This window comes from Sarcophilus harrisii, chromosome 2 (genome assembly GCF_902635505.1).
Source record: "Sarcophilus harrisii chromosome 2, mSarHar1.11, whole genome shotgun sequence".
NCBI classification, from domain to species: Eukaryota; Metazoa; Chordata; class Mammalia; order Dasyuromorphia; family Dasyuridae; genus Sarcophilus; species Sarcophilus harrisii.
Window position 1 is genome coordinate 660338724 of NC_045427.1, and position 15916 is coordinate 660354639.

Here is a 15916-nt window from a genome sequence, read left to right on the forward strand (position 1 = left end):
ACCATCCCTTAAATCCAGAGGGCTTGGGGGCTCTCATTGATTGGCCGACAACAGGTCCCTTCTGGTCATCGTTTGGGCTGTTTGAGTGAAAGTAGGCACTGATTGTTTCTGTTTTGGTCAGAAATCCCAAGGTCTTTCTCTCCCAGCTTGATTTTTTTAACCAGGTAGAAGAGGTCATTCTTTGCCTCAGGGCTCACCTCACCTGAATCACGGAGTATAAAAGAGATAAAAGAAGATAAAGAGGCTTAAAAGGCCCAGTCTCCCACTGCTCTCCACCAGCTCCAGGCTTCCTGATCTGACCAGAAGGCCCAGGTGGCTCTGGAGGGGAAAGTGAGGCCAAAGGAGAATCTCTGATCTCAGAGAGTTTAAATGACCCATGAAGGGGAGCGGGGGCTCATTTTATCCCGCCCACTGTGTGGGGGACACTGAAGCTCCTTGGCCTGGCTCAGTCCTGGGGGATAAGGAAGCCTGTTTCCCCTGGTTATGGGCCTGAGACTTGCTGAATCCCCTCTAACCATTAGGATAGTGCTGCCTCCAAGCAGCTCTGGGGGGAGAGGTCACCCTCACGGGGTTGGAGGTCAGGGGGCAGGGACTGAGGGTCTGGGTCTGAAAGCCCCTGGAGCTGCAGGGTCCTACTGCACAGAGTCCCAGCCCAGAAGCAAATTTAAAGTTGGTGAGTCTGGCTTGGAGTCTGAGCTCTGCCAGTCACTGCCCGGTGACTTTGGAGAAGCCCCTTCCCCTCTCTTCTGTGAAATGAGGAACCCTCCACCCCATTTCCCTCCTCCCCTGAGCTCTGGCAGCTCCTGCTCGTAGCCTTCCTGAGTCTTTGGTGTCCTCCAAGCACCAGCCTCGCTCACTGAGGAAAGGCTTCCCAAGAGAGGGGAGAAAAGCTGCCAGCATGCCATCCATGGGCCTCAGGGGGCTTCATGGCCATTGGAGCAAACTTCTCCTCCACCCATTCCCCACAGGGGAAGCTTTACGGGCTTGGGGTGGACACCCCCTAACTCACCAAAGGGTTTGAGACCCCTCGGTTACCCCCAGCCAGGTTTAGCCCCTTTGCCAAAACGCTGTCCCGGGATGTGGCCGCCGAGTGTGCTGCAGCTTCTTGGGGCTGTGGGTGAGTGTCAGCTGGATCAGGTGGGCCCCAAAGGTGGAAAGGAGCCCTGACAAGGCCCAGCAGCCCCCCAGAGGTACTAGTCTTCCCTAAACGCTCCATGCCCTAAGAACCCTAGCAATGACCACCGGCTCCCAACCTTGGAGAGAAGCCGGCTTTGCTGAAGGAATTTTGCTCAGGGTTTGAGGTCCTGAGTGGACAGAGACCAGGAGGCCTAAGACAACCCGGCAGAGCGGGCAGAGAACTACAGGAAAAGCCTCCTTCAGACGCCTCTAGCTGGACAAGCCACTTAACCTTGGTTAGCTTCAGCTTCCTCATCTGTAAAATGGGAATGATGGCAAGTTTCTTGTGAAGAACAAATGAAATGATGTATGGAAAGAGCCCGGCACGCTTAAAAGCACTTTAGGAACATCTTGGTCATTACTCTGGCCTGGGCTTTGCCTGGAGATAGGAAACCGAGGGTCCCTGATATGCAGGTAGGGGAGGAGGAGAAAGTGAGATCAGACGCTCAGAGCCGGCCCCGACTGCCTCCTGGAGACCCCCAAGATCTTTCCCCGTAAGCCAGACGCTCAGCCACACACGCCATCACCTCTCACACAGGGCCACGGGAGTCTCTGGCTGCGGACCCTTATCACCAGCTCATTTTCTCTTTATAATCCACTCTATTATCACCTCACCTGTTCTTTTCAGACAAATTGGAGAAAACCTCATTGTTCCCGGAGGTATCAAAATCATCGATGCCTACGGCCTGCTGGTCCTGCCCGGCGGAGTAGACGTCCACACGCGGCTGCAGGTCTCCGTCATGGGGATGAGCTCCGCCGACGATTTCCATCATGGCACCAAGGCCGCCCTAGCTGGAGGAACCACCATGATCTGTAAGTGTGAGCGGGGGCGCTGGCCCTCGAGTCCTCCCACTCTGCTCTGTGGGATGCTCCTTGCACCCTCACCCGCCCGTGAACGGCTTCATTTCTGGGGAATCGGGGGGCCCGAGGCCACAGAGGTCATCCACGTGCCGGGGACTCACCCTTGGAGTCATCCTCAACTCCTTCTTTTCTGTCTCCTCCCAAATCCAGGCACCTAGGCTTACCCAGTGACCTCCACCCACATGGCCTCTGCTCGCCTCTCATCTGGGCTAGCTGTAGACCCCGAAACTAGCCCCCAGGCTCATCCTCCCACCCCTAGATCACCCTCCTCCACATCAGTCTTCCTAAGCCATAGGCTAGACCACCTGTTGATCTCATTCTCCTACAGAAAAGCTATCGGGGTTCCCCATCGCCTGCCAGGGGTGTCCTTGGCTTCAGAGCTACCCCCAGGGGATGCCACCTTGCATTTTCAGGCTTGTTTCTCATTCCAGATTGACCCCCCCCCCATCTCCTTCCTGCCTCTGTCTCCCATCCTTTGCCCAAGGCAGATGGCCTGGATAGCCCCCTCCTCATCTCTCCTGCACTCCCAGGAGGCCTTGGTAGCTTCCTTCCCACCCAAGCTCAGGGGCCCCCTCCCCTGCAAACCTTAGACCCTTGAATCACTCCTGTTTCTCTTTCCTTGACCTGCTCCGGGCGGCTTCCCTTCCTTGCAGAGAGAAAAGCAGCTCTTTGGGGTCAGAGTTTGCCTGTGTTTGTTTTTGCATCTCAGACAATGCAGTCAATTCATAGTGAATAGGACTGAGTAGCCAGGAAACCACGCCCCCCCCCAAGTCCACCTTGTGAGCCAGGGCCCCCAAGGAAGACACATTCCCGGCCCCCTTTCCCTTTTCTTCTTCAGAAGTTGTACAATATCCTACCACTTAGTGACTGTGGGACCTCAAGCAAATCCCTGAGCCTCAGTTTCCTCATCTGTGAAATAAGAGATTGGCTGATGGGCAATGGTTGTTGTCTTGTGTCCTCAAAGAGAACCCAAATGACATTCTATGCTAGAGCCCAGCTCCAGTGTGTCCTACTATGGCCGATCAGCCCAAGTTCACAATGCTGCAGGTTGGACACAAATAGTCCCCAGGAACATCGAGGGGGGATTTCTCCAACTTTGCACATCTCGGGTTTCTTTGGGGCTAGCTCAGTTCTGTTCTGCTTATAGAGCACGGCTTCTTCTCTGATGAGGGCACGCCATACTGGGCGGTCCTGTGCCAGGGTCTCCCGTATCATCTCCCGTATCATATAATCAATTTTAAAGTTCTTAAGAGAGACCCTGAGAGTGTCCTTGTATCTCTTTTTCTGATCACCTTGTGAGCGCTTGCCCTGTGTGAGTTCTCCAGAAAATACTCTTTTTGGCAACCGCACGTTTGGCATTCGAACAATGGCCAGCCGGACAGAATTGTGCTCTCTGCAGTAGGGTTGGAATTCTGGGCAGTTTCATTTGAGAAAGGACCTCAGGGTCTCTGTCTCCTCCTGCCAGGAGCTTCAGAATCTTCCTGAGACGTTCTAAGGGAAGCCGTTCAGGTCCTGGCATGGCGCTGGTGCTCTCTAGCTTTCCCAGTCATACCCCAGTGGGGTCAGCCCGAGGGCCCTGTAGCCCTTCAGTTGGGTGGTCGGTCTAACCTCTCTCCTCTCCCACCCTTTCCTTCGGAGCCTCCCAAGTCCTGAGCTAGCTCTGGCAATGCTTGTGGCAATCCCATTATCAGTGTGGATCTCGGGAAAGCAGGCTACCAAGGTTAGCGCACTTACCCACAGCATCAGAACTTCACCATTTGCTGTAGCCGGTGGTTCCGCATATGGATGGGGCGGTGCCGGCTGATGAAGGCCCTGGCTTTTCTTGAGTTGTTGGACCAAAGTTAGCACAAGCAGAAAGTCGCCCCCTACTTTCTGAATTTCAGCTCCAGAGGCTGCACTGAGGGCACCAGATGCAGGCAGGAAATCACTCGCCAGCATTCCCTCCACTTTAGTCTGGGCTCGGAGCCTTTTTAAGTTGCAATTGCTGACTTTTTCATTCCATGTTTGTCCTCATTGAAGGCATCTGAAAAGATCGTGTTAGAAATTTAGCAAGGGAGCTAGCACGCGGCCACTTTTCACTCCACTGGTGACTGGGAAAGCTCGAGAGCGTTGCCCGTTGTCCAGAACCCGGGCAAACGCGCCATCATGAAACTGACATTTACTGATGAACTTCTCTGGGCAACCAAATTTTGACATAATTTCCCATAACCCCTCACTACTGACAGTATCAAAGGCCTTGGTCAGATCTACAGGTGTTATATACAGACTTCTGTCCTGCTCGGGGCAATTCTCCTGGAGTCGCCAGTCAGCAAACGCCATGTCGACTGTTCCTCAGCCCCTTCTGGCTCTCAGGTGGATGACCTTCTTCCAGATGTAGGGTCAGCCTATTCAGGAGATTGTCTCTGGCGAGACTCTTGCCAGCAAAGACTAAGAGAGACGCCCCCTCCTCCCCCGTGATTGTCACAGGACAATCTGTTCCCCTTACCTTTACAAAGACGGACAATGGCGGCATCCTTGAACTCTGTCCCTCCTGAGGGGCAGAGAGTCACCCCCACCCCAAAGCGGGGAGAGGATAACAGGGCTGTCCCCTTCTCCAAAGGCTTGTTGGGCAGAGCCCCAGAGGGAAGCTCAGTCTCTGTGGAGCATTGATCATTTCACCTGCAGAGATGTAACAAATGCAGTGTTCGGCTGCAGACTTGCCACCTCTCTTAGTCCTCCTGAGATTAGGCCCTTAAGGAACTAGTCATGGAAATTAAGCAACAGGTGAAAAACTGAGAGGGAAATGAGCATACCCTGAAGTAGAGCAGGAGTCCCCAGGCACACACTCAGCTCACTGCTTCTGGTGAGCTTCAAACCATCTGGCCATGAGCCAGACCATCCCTCACCCCAGGGCTCCTTTAGAGCTCCATTAGCCCCTTCACTTGCCTCCTCTCAGAAACTGCCTGATCCAGCAGTAGACACACGTGGGCCCCTAACCCCTACCCCAGCTGGGACAGGGACAGGCCCAAGGCTGACAACTGCTGGGTTGTCTTCTCCTACAGTGGACCACGTGCTCCCTGAACCCGGGGTGAACCTGCTCACTGCCTATGACCAGTGGCGAGAAGCTGCCGACGGCAAATCATGCTGTGATTACTCCCTGCACATCGACATCACCCGCTGGCACGAGAGTCTCAGGGAGGAGCTGGAGGCCTTGGTAAAAGACAAAGGTGAGAATGTCAGGTTCAATGCCTTGGGGTGGGACAGGCCAGTCACCTCCTCTAAGTCTCGGGGCACAGCCCAGAATGGGGCTAGGAGAGCTCAGAGCTGTCCCCTTGGGATGCCTCCAAGGGTAGTGGGATCCCACCCCAAGAGAGCGCAGAGCTGTCTCCTTGGGATGCCTTCAAGGTTCTGGGAGATTTTCAAGCCAAAATTGAATGAACAGCCCCTCCTATGGTGAGTGCTCACTTGGTGGTTAGGCAGAGGCCTCAGAGCTCCCCTACTTTGAGCTTTGTCTGGCCCAGGTTCTGTTTGAGAGAAAGCTAATCAGATGTCACTAACAAGTGTCTCCTCAGTTTAGTAAAGACATGAAATGACTGGTTCTTTTGGTGTCATTTTCAGGTGTGAACTCCTTCCAAGTTTTCATGGCCTATAAAGACAAATACCAGTGTACTGATGGCCAGGTAACTTTCACTTAAAATAGAACCAGGCAAAGGAAAAATGTTCTTAAGATGTTTATGGGTGAGATCTCCATGTGTAAGAACATACTGAATTCTTCTTTTCCTTGCCAGATGTATGAAATTTTCAGCATCATCCGAGAACTGGGAGCCATCGCACAAGTTCATGCCGAAAATGGAGATATTATTGATGAGGTATCATTTCATTTAGAGGAACATATGTTCAAATGCATACATGACAAATTGGTCTGACAGATTAAGGACAAAAACACAAGAACTTTGTGTTTGTGTGAGACCATTACCAGGGAACTGACAATTTTCACATTTTCCCCTAGGTTTTTGTTGACTATACACCTCTCTTGGCTCTAACCTGTGTGATAAGTCACTTGTTCTCTGCTGCAGTGTCTTCATTTATAAAATGAGCCAGAGAAGGGAATGACCAATCCCTCCAGTGTTTTTGCCAGAAAGGCCCAAATGAGGTCATGAAAAGTCAGACCACTGAGGCACAACAAACAAGGGCAATTTCTCTCTCTCTCTCTCTCCTTGGGACAAGCCCAGAGGGAGTCCAACCCTTAGTGAGGCTGCCCTAGGACCATGGACAGTACCAGGCTCGCACTTCCTGGGGCTTTGAGGAATAAACTGGGACCTTTTCATGCTTGCTGAGGAGAGGGCAGAGAAACGGAAATAGGAGGACTGTTAGGAACTAAAACCCTCTGGAAAATGTGGCTCAAGGGAGAGTTTGAATCTGAGGGAGCATTAGGAAGGGCTGAAACCTGGCACTTACAGACTTATTCTCTAGTTCTCAAAGTACTATAGAATAGTTTAGAATAGGGAATAATAAGTATCCCACTCTCTGGAGCTTGACATCAGAGGCTCCTGACAGGAAGACCCGAGTTTGAGTCTGTCCTTGTTGTGTCATTCCCTCAACCTGGCAAGTCCTGGTATTTAGATAATACCAGGATGGCCCCAATGATGACTAAAACATCTCCTGGGTTTGGAGCTCCATAGAACAACGTATATCTCCTGTGTCCTGGACTATAGTTCATTGCACAGAACTTTCAGCTTAGTTCTGCATCATGGTGGCTGAGATGTTAGTGCACAGAGTTCTGCCCCTACACCAGGAGCAAGGTCTGCCCTTCTCAACACCTATGAACCTTCTAAGAATAGCTCCCAGGGGCCAACACTACATATGTTCTTAGTTACTTATGGCCAAATGAAGCTGCCCTTTTGGCTACTGGAGCTCTAAGAAGATGCATTCTATGAGGTGATGGCATCAAGTCTGTGCATACCCCAGAGAAATGATTAAAATTTTGTCATTGGGGCCTGTGAGTATTGGTACTTGAGCATAGTAAAGTATTAAGAACACTGGACTTGGAAACTAGAAACCTGGGTTCCAGGTGGGTGACCTTTAGAAGTCACTTTGTGAGGAAATGTGTTTCCTCATTTGTAAGAATTATCCTTGCACTGCTTTCTACCTAGGATTGGTGCAAAGAAAGTGCCTAGTAACTTTCTAACAAACAAAGCACAGATAAATGGGAAGTGTTATGATCCTTGATTGCACCCCTTAAGGATGTACCCAGAGGGTTGAACTTTTGGAAAACTGAGTTCTCCTCCTGGTTCTTCAACTAATCAGCTGTGTGACCTTGGACTGACTACATGTCTTTGTGCTTCAGTGACTTCACTGGGAGAAAATGCTGCTCCTTGCCCACCTGCTTTGGTTGACAGTACCCTGTCTTTTGGGAGGATGAAAGCAGTCACTTTTGTGAAAGTGCAAACACTTTTACTGTGTGATAAGACACTAATACAATGAGTTGTTACTGGTGTCCTCATGCCCTCAGATTTTCCCAAAGGCCATTTTTGCAGGTGTGTGTTATGTGATGGCACTAACATCAGAGATTTTAGATTTGGGAAGAGATTTTAAATCCCAACTATTCCAATTCTTCTCCCATTTGTCAGATGGAAAAACTGATTCCCAGAGCAGTGAAGTGATTACTCAAAATCACTCAGCTAGCAAAGAACTGACTCGGGATATAAATGCAGGTCTTCTCCTGCCTCCAGACCCAGAATTTTCTCAACTACTCCTTTGAAGTCCCACTTATTCTTTTGACTGATTCACATTCCTATCTAGGTCCAGAATGAATTTAAGAGGACTTAGAAAATGAAACAAAATTAAACAAGATAATTGCAATTAAGACAGAAATCCATTAAAAGAGGAAGAGAAAGTACTGGGAAGCTGGGAATAGTCACCCTGTGGGTGCTGAATTTGCCTTTGAGTTTCCTGGAAACAGAGGAAAAGAGTTCTATAGTTTGCCCTGATTAAAAAGGAAATACCCATGATATAATAGTTAATGAGGACTCTCTTTATTATCTGGTTCTTTGTCATCCAGGTCATCCAATGGCCATTATGAAAATTTTCAAACACATTAGCAAAAAGGCAAACACTCCAATAGTCATTTCTTGGAATAGCAAAGACCGATTCGCTCAGTGCAGTCACTGACCTCTTCAGAACTCAGATACCACAGAGATTTCTGATGATTTAAAAGGCAGACTTTGCTGTTTCTTTCCGTGTGATTTAGGAACAGAAACGATTGTTGGAACTTGGGATTACTGGACCAGAGGGCCATGTTCTTAGCCACCCTGAGGAGGTAAGAGATGTCTTCCTATGTCCATCTGGCTAAGTGCCAATATCAGTGCCTTCCCTTAGGGCTCTGACACTCATCTCCTTTCATGGGAATATCATTTGCTCATATCTCCATAGCCAAGATATCCCAAAAGATGCCTTGGGATCCCTTTCTCCCTGGGACATCAGGATTCTGTCCTTAGCAGCTCCAGCCACAAACCCCACCATTCCAGATTTTCTTCTTCACTAGTCCCTGGCTGCCTATGTTGGATAGATTTGGGGCCTCGCCAGAACCAGAGCACTTCTACCCGATTCAGAGCCTTCCAACAACAATCATGAGTCTCATGTACCCAGAAGTCTCAATTCCCCTAAATGGCAGGGCTTCAGAAGCCAAATGGGAAATGAGACGCGTAAAACCCTTCCCTTCCTTCCTCCAGCCAGTTTGCCAGAGCAGCCACACATTTCTCCCACTATAATCTCCATGGGTAGGACAGGGTTGGTTTGCAGAGAGCCCTGACCAGCCAGAAGGTACTGGAAGTGCTTTTTCTCTCTCCCTTACCTTTTCCTCTCCTCTCCCCGCTCATTCTATCTCCATCTCCCTCCTTTGACAGGTGGAGACAGAAGCTGTGTACCGAGCAATCACCATTGCCAAGCAGGCCAATTGCCCCCTCTACGTCACCAAAGTGATGAGCAAAGGAGCAGCAGATACAATTGCTCACGCTAGGCGCAAGGGTAAGGACTAGGATTTCTAGGTCTGTTTTCCAGCTGCCCAAGGACATTGCTTGCAGCTCTGTCTCTACAAGGATCAGACCAAATAATCCTAGACTCTCTGTCCGTTAGCAGCCCCCAAGGACACCATCTCCAGGCAGATCTCTTCTCCAACCCTACTGAACGTCCGTTATAGTGAAAGGAACTCAAAGCAATCAACCAGTAAACATTCGTTAAACACCCATGTGCCAGGCACTATGCTAAGGGACGGGGATACAGAAAGGCAAGACCATCCCTGTCCCCAAAGAGTTACAATCCACTGGAGAAGACAACATACAAATATATACAAAGCAGGCTATATGCAAGTAAAGAAGTGGAGGGAAGGCACTTGAATCAATAGGGACTGGGGCAGGCTTCCTGTAGAAAGTGGGATTTTAGGCAAGACTTAAATCTGGAGAGGTCAGTAGTTGGAATGGAGCAGGGAGAGCACTCCTGGCATGTGGGATGACCAGGAATGGTGTCCAGAGCTTTGAGATGGAGTTCGTTTGTGGAATTGCCAGCAGGCCAGTATCACTGGATGACAATATGTATGGGGAGCAAGGTCTAAAGGAATTAGAAAGGGACAAGGCAGCCAGGTTATAAGACTTTGAAGGCATTTCTTAATTGTTCCTGGAGGTAATAGGGAGCCACTGGAGTTTGTTGAGCAGGCAGATGATATGATTGGAGCATATTGGCTCTAAGAAAATTGCTTTGTGGCTGATGGAGGATGGCAGACCCCCAGCAGGCTGTTACAGTAGTCCAGGTAGAAGGCAATTGGGGGAGAGAAAAGGGAGCATGTTCCAGAGACGTTGCAGAGGTGATATTGGTGAGCCTTGAATTAGAAGAGGAGGGGGTTGTAGGGGGAGATAGGGAGGAATTCAGGATGACTTGAGGTTGTAAACCATGGGACTGAGAAAAGTGTGAGACCTCTGGAGTAATGGAGGTTGGTGGGGGGAGTTTAGGAGTAAAAAGAAATCTGGTTCTGATTTAAGTTTAAGATGGACTTCCAGTTTGAGATCTCCAGAAGGTAGTTGGGAAAGTGAGATTGGAGGTCAGGAGAAAGTTTGGGGAGGGATAGGGAGTGGATGGTGATTAAATCCCTGGGAGCTGACGAGCTAATATATCTGGAGACGAGGACCCGAGATAGAGCCTTGAGGGCCCCATGGCTAGGGAGCATGGAGAGGAGGGCCAGCAAAGGAGACAGAGGGACCAAGTCTGAGTCCAAGAGAAAAAACAAGACACTGAATGAATCCAGTTTTTCCAGAGGCATCTTGTTGCCCAAAACTCATATCACTGTGGAGGAAACAGACCCCTGGAGTTGAGATCATCTGCCCAAAACTACAAAGGAGTGAGTGGAGAGGCAGATTTCTGACTGAAAACCCCATCCACCCTTTATTCACTTGGCCTTGAGCTGCCACAATGTCCCCCGGCTCCTGATGGCGTCTGTGGGACGGCCCAGAGAGCTTTCTCAGGATCCCAGAAGCTCCAGACTCCCAGCCAAGCTTGAAGAAGGATGGTCCTTGTCACACCTAAGTTGCCATCCAACCTGTGCTTGGAGAAGGCCCCTTGGTGTGGGGGCTTGTTGCCAAGGGGAAACCCCAATCCCCATAGATCATTGCCTCAAACGACCTTTCTCTAGGTGCTGGCCGAATTATCAGTGTCCCTTCCGCCGTGTGGCGCCCAGCCCTGAGCACAGCACTCGGGTGCGAGCTGTCCCAGGGAGGCCTCGGCCCCCCGGCATTCTCTGATGCCAGACTCCGCTTGAGGCAGCCTTCCGTCACGAGCTCTCCTTCCCAACCTCTACATCCCCCACCCTTTTTACTGACTCCCTGGTGGTCCTCCAAACCCCCAGATCTCATTCAAACTACTCCCTCACCCGCCTTCACTGTCCTGTATTTGGCTTTTCCAAAGCCAAGGCTGAGACTTTCATCGGGAGAGGGAGCCAGACAAAGAGGGAGAACTGGATCCAGGATCCAGCATATCCATGTCCTCCCTGGGACGCATCCTAACCGTGGGACCCTGGACAAGCTGCCCAAGTGAGCGCTCCAGGAAGCCACGTGGGACGAGAGCTTGCAGACGAGCGGCTGAGCTGCTCGTGGCTGAGGTTACACACCAGGACTTTATGAAATCACAGGTCCTCCCCCAACGTCTTTGGTAAAGATTTCCCTCCAGGCTCTCTCCTGCCCAGATCTTTTTTAAGAACAGAGATCCAGACGGGCCAGACACGGTGCTGAACATTATCTGGAGGCTTAGCCTCCGCTGCTGTCCCGGGTAAATCCGAGGGGTTACATGGATCCTTCGGGTCCATCTTGTCTGTATGACTTGTAGCAAATCCCTTCCGCTTTGTGGACCCGCTTCCTCTCACGTGAAGGGCTAGACTAGGAGGTCCTTCCCAGCACGAGCTCTGAATCCTGGATCTGGCCACGTGAGCCTCGTTCTCTGTACCCTGTGGCCACAGCTGGATGGTAGCGACTTGTCTGAAGGGGGCGAGGCTGGCCTGGCATGAGCTGCTTTGGGAAAGGGGGGGACAAGGCTGGCTCTTATGGGCCTGTTATGGGCTTACTGAGCCCATCTGTCTGGGCCCCAGTGTCTACAACACTGGCCCCTCATTTGCACAATGTTTTCTTTTGCCCTTTGGAAACTGGAACCACCTTCTCGGTTAACCAGCCTGGTAGTACATTGTTCCCCACAATCTTTCAGAGACCACCCTCCACCCCCACGAGGGGGCTAGAACTCATTGGCATGGCCAGCTTAATTGTTTTTCAGTCATGTCCAACTTTGGGGGTTTTCTTGGCAAAGTGGAATGGTTTGCTGTATCCTTTTCCAGCTCATTTTACAGGTGAGGAAACTGAGGCAGATAGAGTTAAGTGACTTTGAGACTCCAGGGTTGGCACTCTGCCCACCGTACCACTGCCCAGGCACTCCCATCTTGAGTATCAACAGTCTGGCAAGCAGCTGGTTAATAATGCAGTGGATGAAGTGGAGTCAGGAAGCCCAGAGTTCAAATCCAGCCTCACATACCAGCTTTGTGGCCCTTGCCTTTCTGCCAAGAAAACGCCAAAACGGGTTGCAGAGAACCAAGCACCTGAAAAAGCTGAATGAGAGAGAGCCCCCTTTGAGCTTTGGACAGCAAAGCCCGACTTCCTCCTCAGCAGAGAAAAGCCACGTCTCTCTGCCATGGGCTCTCTCCACGCTGCCCACTCCTGGCAGGGCTGAGATGGCTTCCCTGGTCCTCCCCTTCTCCAGCACCATTCAGTAAAGCCCCACCGGGCTCCCCGGCCGTCCCTTGTCCCTTGGGGCCCATTTTCACCCCGCCGCCCCAACGGGCAGGGTTCTGGTTTCCATCTTCTGTACGAATCTTGGCCATTTCAGCTGGCCGGCGCCTTTTTCAGAAAGTTCCTGTTCTTGGTCCGTCATGACCATTTTATTCTTGACAGCTTGGCCCGCCTCCTGGGCCGCCTTCTCTTCCTGATGGTTCGGCCTGAGCCACTTACCTGTGACTTTGGCTTTTAAAACCCGGTGCTTGCCAAGGAAGCCGCCTCCTGTGTCTTCTCTGAACTTTTAGTCCCCCAAGTCAGATGCTTGCCAAGGCGTTCCCCACTTCTTCCCTTCGGCCAATCTAACAAAGTGCCCACTATGTGCCAGGCATTGGGTTAAGATTTGGGGAAGCAATTAATAAAATGTTCCCCCTATTAAGGAGCTTACAATGTAAAAGGGGGAGACCTGAACTTTTAAAATCCACTTTCCCCCGAGGCAGGTGCTTGCCAAGATGTTCCCCACTTCTTCTCTACACACTTTGGTCCAATCTAATAAAGTGCCCACCATGTGCCAGGCATTGGGTTAAGATTTGAGGTTGCAATTAACAGGATAGTGCCCCCTTTGAGAAGCTTATAGTATAAAGGGGAGACAACTCGCAAAATGAGGCAGGAGGGTAGGATGGGACCCCTGGGGCCATTAGAACGGGGCTGTCTCGTTCCATGGCATTGAGAGCAGGCAGGGCAGCAGATGCGAAGGGCAGTGATCTGAGGGTCCCGCGTCAGCCTTCTGGGAAGGAGCATAACTCTGCCCTCCAGCCTCGCCTGCTCATGGGGAGAGACTGAGGCAGGGGGAGTCAATCCAGGCTTGGGCAGCTTCACCTGGGAGGGGCATCTTAGCCTCAGAGCTGAACCAGCAGCAGACACGAAAGGGACTTTGTGCTTCTGGTCATTCCCGTCCAGTTGTCCCCGGTGCCGCCTCCTGAAGAAAAGATACTAATGAACAAAGAGTTTCCCTGCTTTGATCCCAGAGCTTTATCCGGTGTCTCGTGGCTGGCCGAGGCCTTCCATCACGCCTCTGGGCCAGGCTTGTGCTGTGCCGGCGTCCATTTCTCCCTCTGCTCAGCTGGTCTGCGGGCCCAGCCCATGATGAAATTGTTTAGACTTGACCCAAATACTCCCTGCCATGTCCCCCTCCCCCAAGCCCTTGATTTCAGTCCGAAGAGTCCCCGTCCTCCCTCTGCAGCGCATTTCGTCGGGTTTTCAGCCATGCGGAGCTTCCCATCTCGTAGCTTGGGGTTCCCTGGGTGGTTGGTCCTTTCCCTAAATAGCTCAGGAGCTTTCCTGCCTGGGTGTGGGAGGCGAGGAGCCCCGGGTTTTATCCCGGAGCTTCCCACAAATGAGACCGGCCAAAGACAGCCAGGCTGCAGGACCGGGCGGCGGGTAGTCAGCCGGCTCTGGCTGTTTGGCTTCGTTGCCCGCCTCAGCCCCGCCTTGCTCCGCTCCTTTGGAAGACTTTGCCTCCGGCCTGAAACTCCCACCTGCTTTTAGGGACTGTTGTGTATGGAGAGCCCCTCGCCGCCGGCCTGGGCACCGATGGCTCCCACTACTGGAGCAAGAACTGGGCCAAAGCCGCAGCCTTTGTCACCTCCCCCCCGATAAGCCCGGACCCCATGACGCCCGACCACCTCTCATCTCTGCTTGCAAGGTAAGGGGCTGCGTGCTGGAGCCCCCGTGACTGAGCCCTCGTGTTCCTCTCTCCACGCCTCTGCCCAGCCCGCTGCCCCCAGATTCAGAAGCGCTTGTGTGCCCAGGGCTGGGTGCTTCTGCGAGCGTGGTGGGAGCCACAGACACGGACATTGTCCAGCGCCAAGGCCACGGGAGAAGCTGACACTTTCCTTAGGTCGGATTCGGGCTGTGTCTAGGACTAAATAGGTCCTTGGCTCTGAAAGGGCAGGTGGCCTTGTGGGAAACGTCCTTAGTGACGAACGTCCCGCCCCCTCCCCAGGCCCTGTGCTGGTGGAGACCTTCACCCTCATTTTCCCAAAGGGGAACCCAGCTGTCGAGTCCTTGGCATGTAGAATAGGAGCAGAGGCACGAGGTGGGCTTGGAATCGCTCCTTCCCAGTCAGGAGGCAGCCCAGTCCGCGCCCAGGCAGCGTTTGGGAAAGCCCGGCCTGGGGGAAGCCTCCATGCTTGCGGTTCCTTCTCTTCCAGCGGGGACCTGCAGGCTGTTGGCAGCGCCCACTGCACCTTCTCCACGGCTCAGAAAGCTGTCGGCAAGGACAACTTCACACTGATTCCCGAAGGCACAAATGGGATTGAGGAGAGGATGACCATCGTTTGGGAGAAATGTGTGGTAGGTCTCCGGGCCGGGAGGGCCCCGCTGACGGCTTTGCCGAGACACAGGCCCTGAGGGGACCCGGCCAGAGGATAGCGCTGCTGGGGGAAGCTGGAGGGGCTCCCATCCCAGACCCGCCTTTCTTGGCTCATTGCACACGTGGAAGCATGTTCCACAGGTGGTCCCCCAGCCCATAGCGTGGCTGTTGGGCCGGGGTGGGGCCTGGGGCAGCGGGAAGCCCTCGGCGCAGCTCCTGCCTTGGCTGCGGGGTGAGGACCAATGGCCGAACCTCTCAGGGCCCGGGCTACCCCGGATGTGCTGAGAGGGAGCGATTAGCAAATGAGCCCATAGTGTTCACACAGGGAGATCCTCCCACCCTGACTGATAAGTGTGAGGTACAAAAGATCCACAGCCGAAGTAATTACTGAGCCTCCCTGAAGCCCAGCGGAAAGCTGTGGGATGGCGTCCACACCATTCCGGCCCCAGTCCTCCCCCTGCCAGAGGGGCCGGCTTCCCACCGCTTCCCTCTGACTCCGGCATGGCTAAGGGCGGGGAGCGGGCAGGAAGTCTGCTCCACGACGCCTTGTGGAAAGGGTCACTCGACCAGCCTGGGACCGACTCAGCTGGCGACTTCCTGCCCTTAGAAAGTTATTCTTGGTTTTTAGGCCTCAGGAAAGATGGACGAGAATGACTTTGTGGCTGTGACCAGCACGAATGCCGCCAAGATCTTTAATCTGTATCCTCGGAAGGGACGGGTAGCCGTGGGGTCTGACGCGGACCTCGTCATATGGAACCCCAAAGCTGCCAGTGTCATCTCCGCCAAGAGCCACCATCTGGTAAGAGCCGCTTGGTCCTGCCCCTGCCCCTGCCCCTCACCTCCCGCCTGCTCCAGCCGCCGGAAGATCAAAAATGCCGGAGGGCGCCGTCGGGGGCACTGAGGAGCCGGCACTGCTCGGCTTTGGGCGTGCCATCCTGCCTGGACCCCTGCCCGTGAAACTAGGCAGATGCCCGGCCACTCGTCCCTCAGTGCCTCTGATCCACGGAGGCAAAGATGGGCTGCCCGAGCTGCTCACCGGTCGGCTCCAAGTCTGCAGAAAGAGGAGGAGGAGGAGGAGGAAGGGAGGGAGGGAGAAAGAGGGAGAAGAAGAGGAGGAGGAGGGAGAAGAGAAGGAGGAGAAAGAGGGAGAAAAGGAGAAGAGGTGGGGGTGGGATTATGACAATGGTAACAGCAGCAGCAGTAGTAGTAATAGTAATAGTAATTAGGG

At 52.7% G+C, this 15916-nt stretch overlaps 1 protein-coding gene across 2 annotated transcripts in view; it reads left to right on the forward strand.

The window, feature by feature from the left end:
• The window catches only part of DPYSL4 (dihydropyrimidinase like 4), a 78989-nt gene that overhangs the window by 32778 nt on the left and 30295 nt on the right, over positions 1-15916 (forward strand). For both annotated transcript variants that reach the window (XM_031957064.1, XM_031957065.1), the window contains exons 3-11: positions 1805-1989; positions 5079-5243; positions 5635-5696; positions 5805-5885; positions 8267-8335; positions 8922-9042; positions 13863-14019; positions 14528-14669; positions 15317-15487. In XM_031957064.1, the coding sequence (XP_031812924.1) occupies positions 1805-1989; positions 5079-5243; positions 5635-5696; positions 5805-5885; positions 8267-8335; positions 8922-9042; positions 13863-14019; positions 14528-14669; positions 15317-15487 (1153 nt within the window). The remainder of the gene's footprint in view (positions 1-1804; positions 1990-5078; positions 5244-5634; positions 5697-5804; positions 5886-8266; positions 8336-8921; positions 9043-13862; positions 14020-14527; positions 14670-15316; positions 15488-15916) is intronic.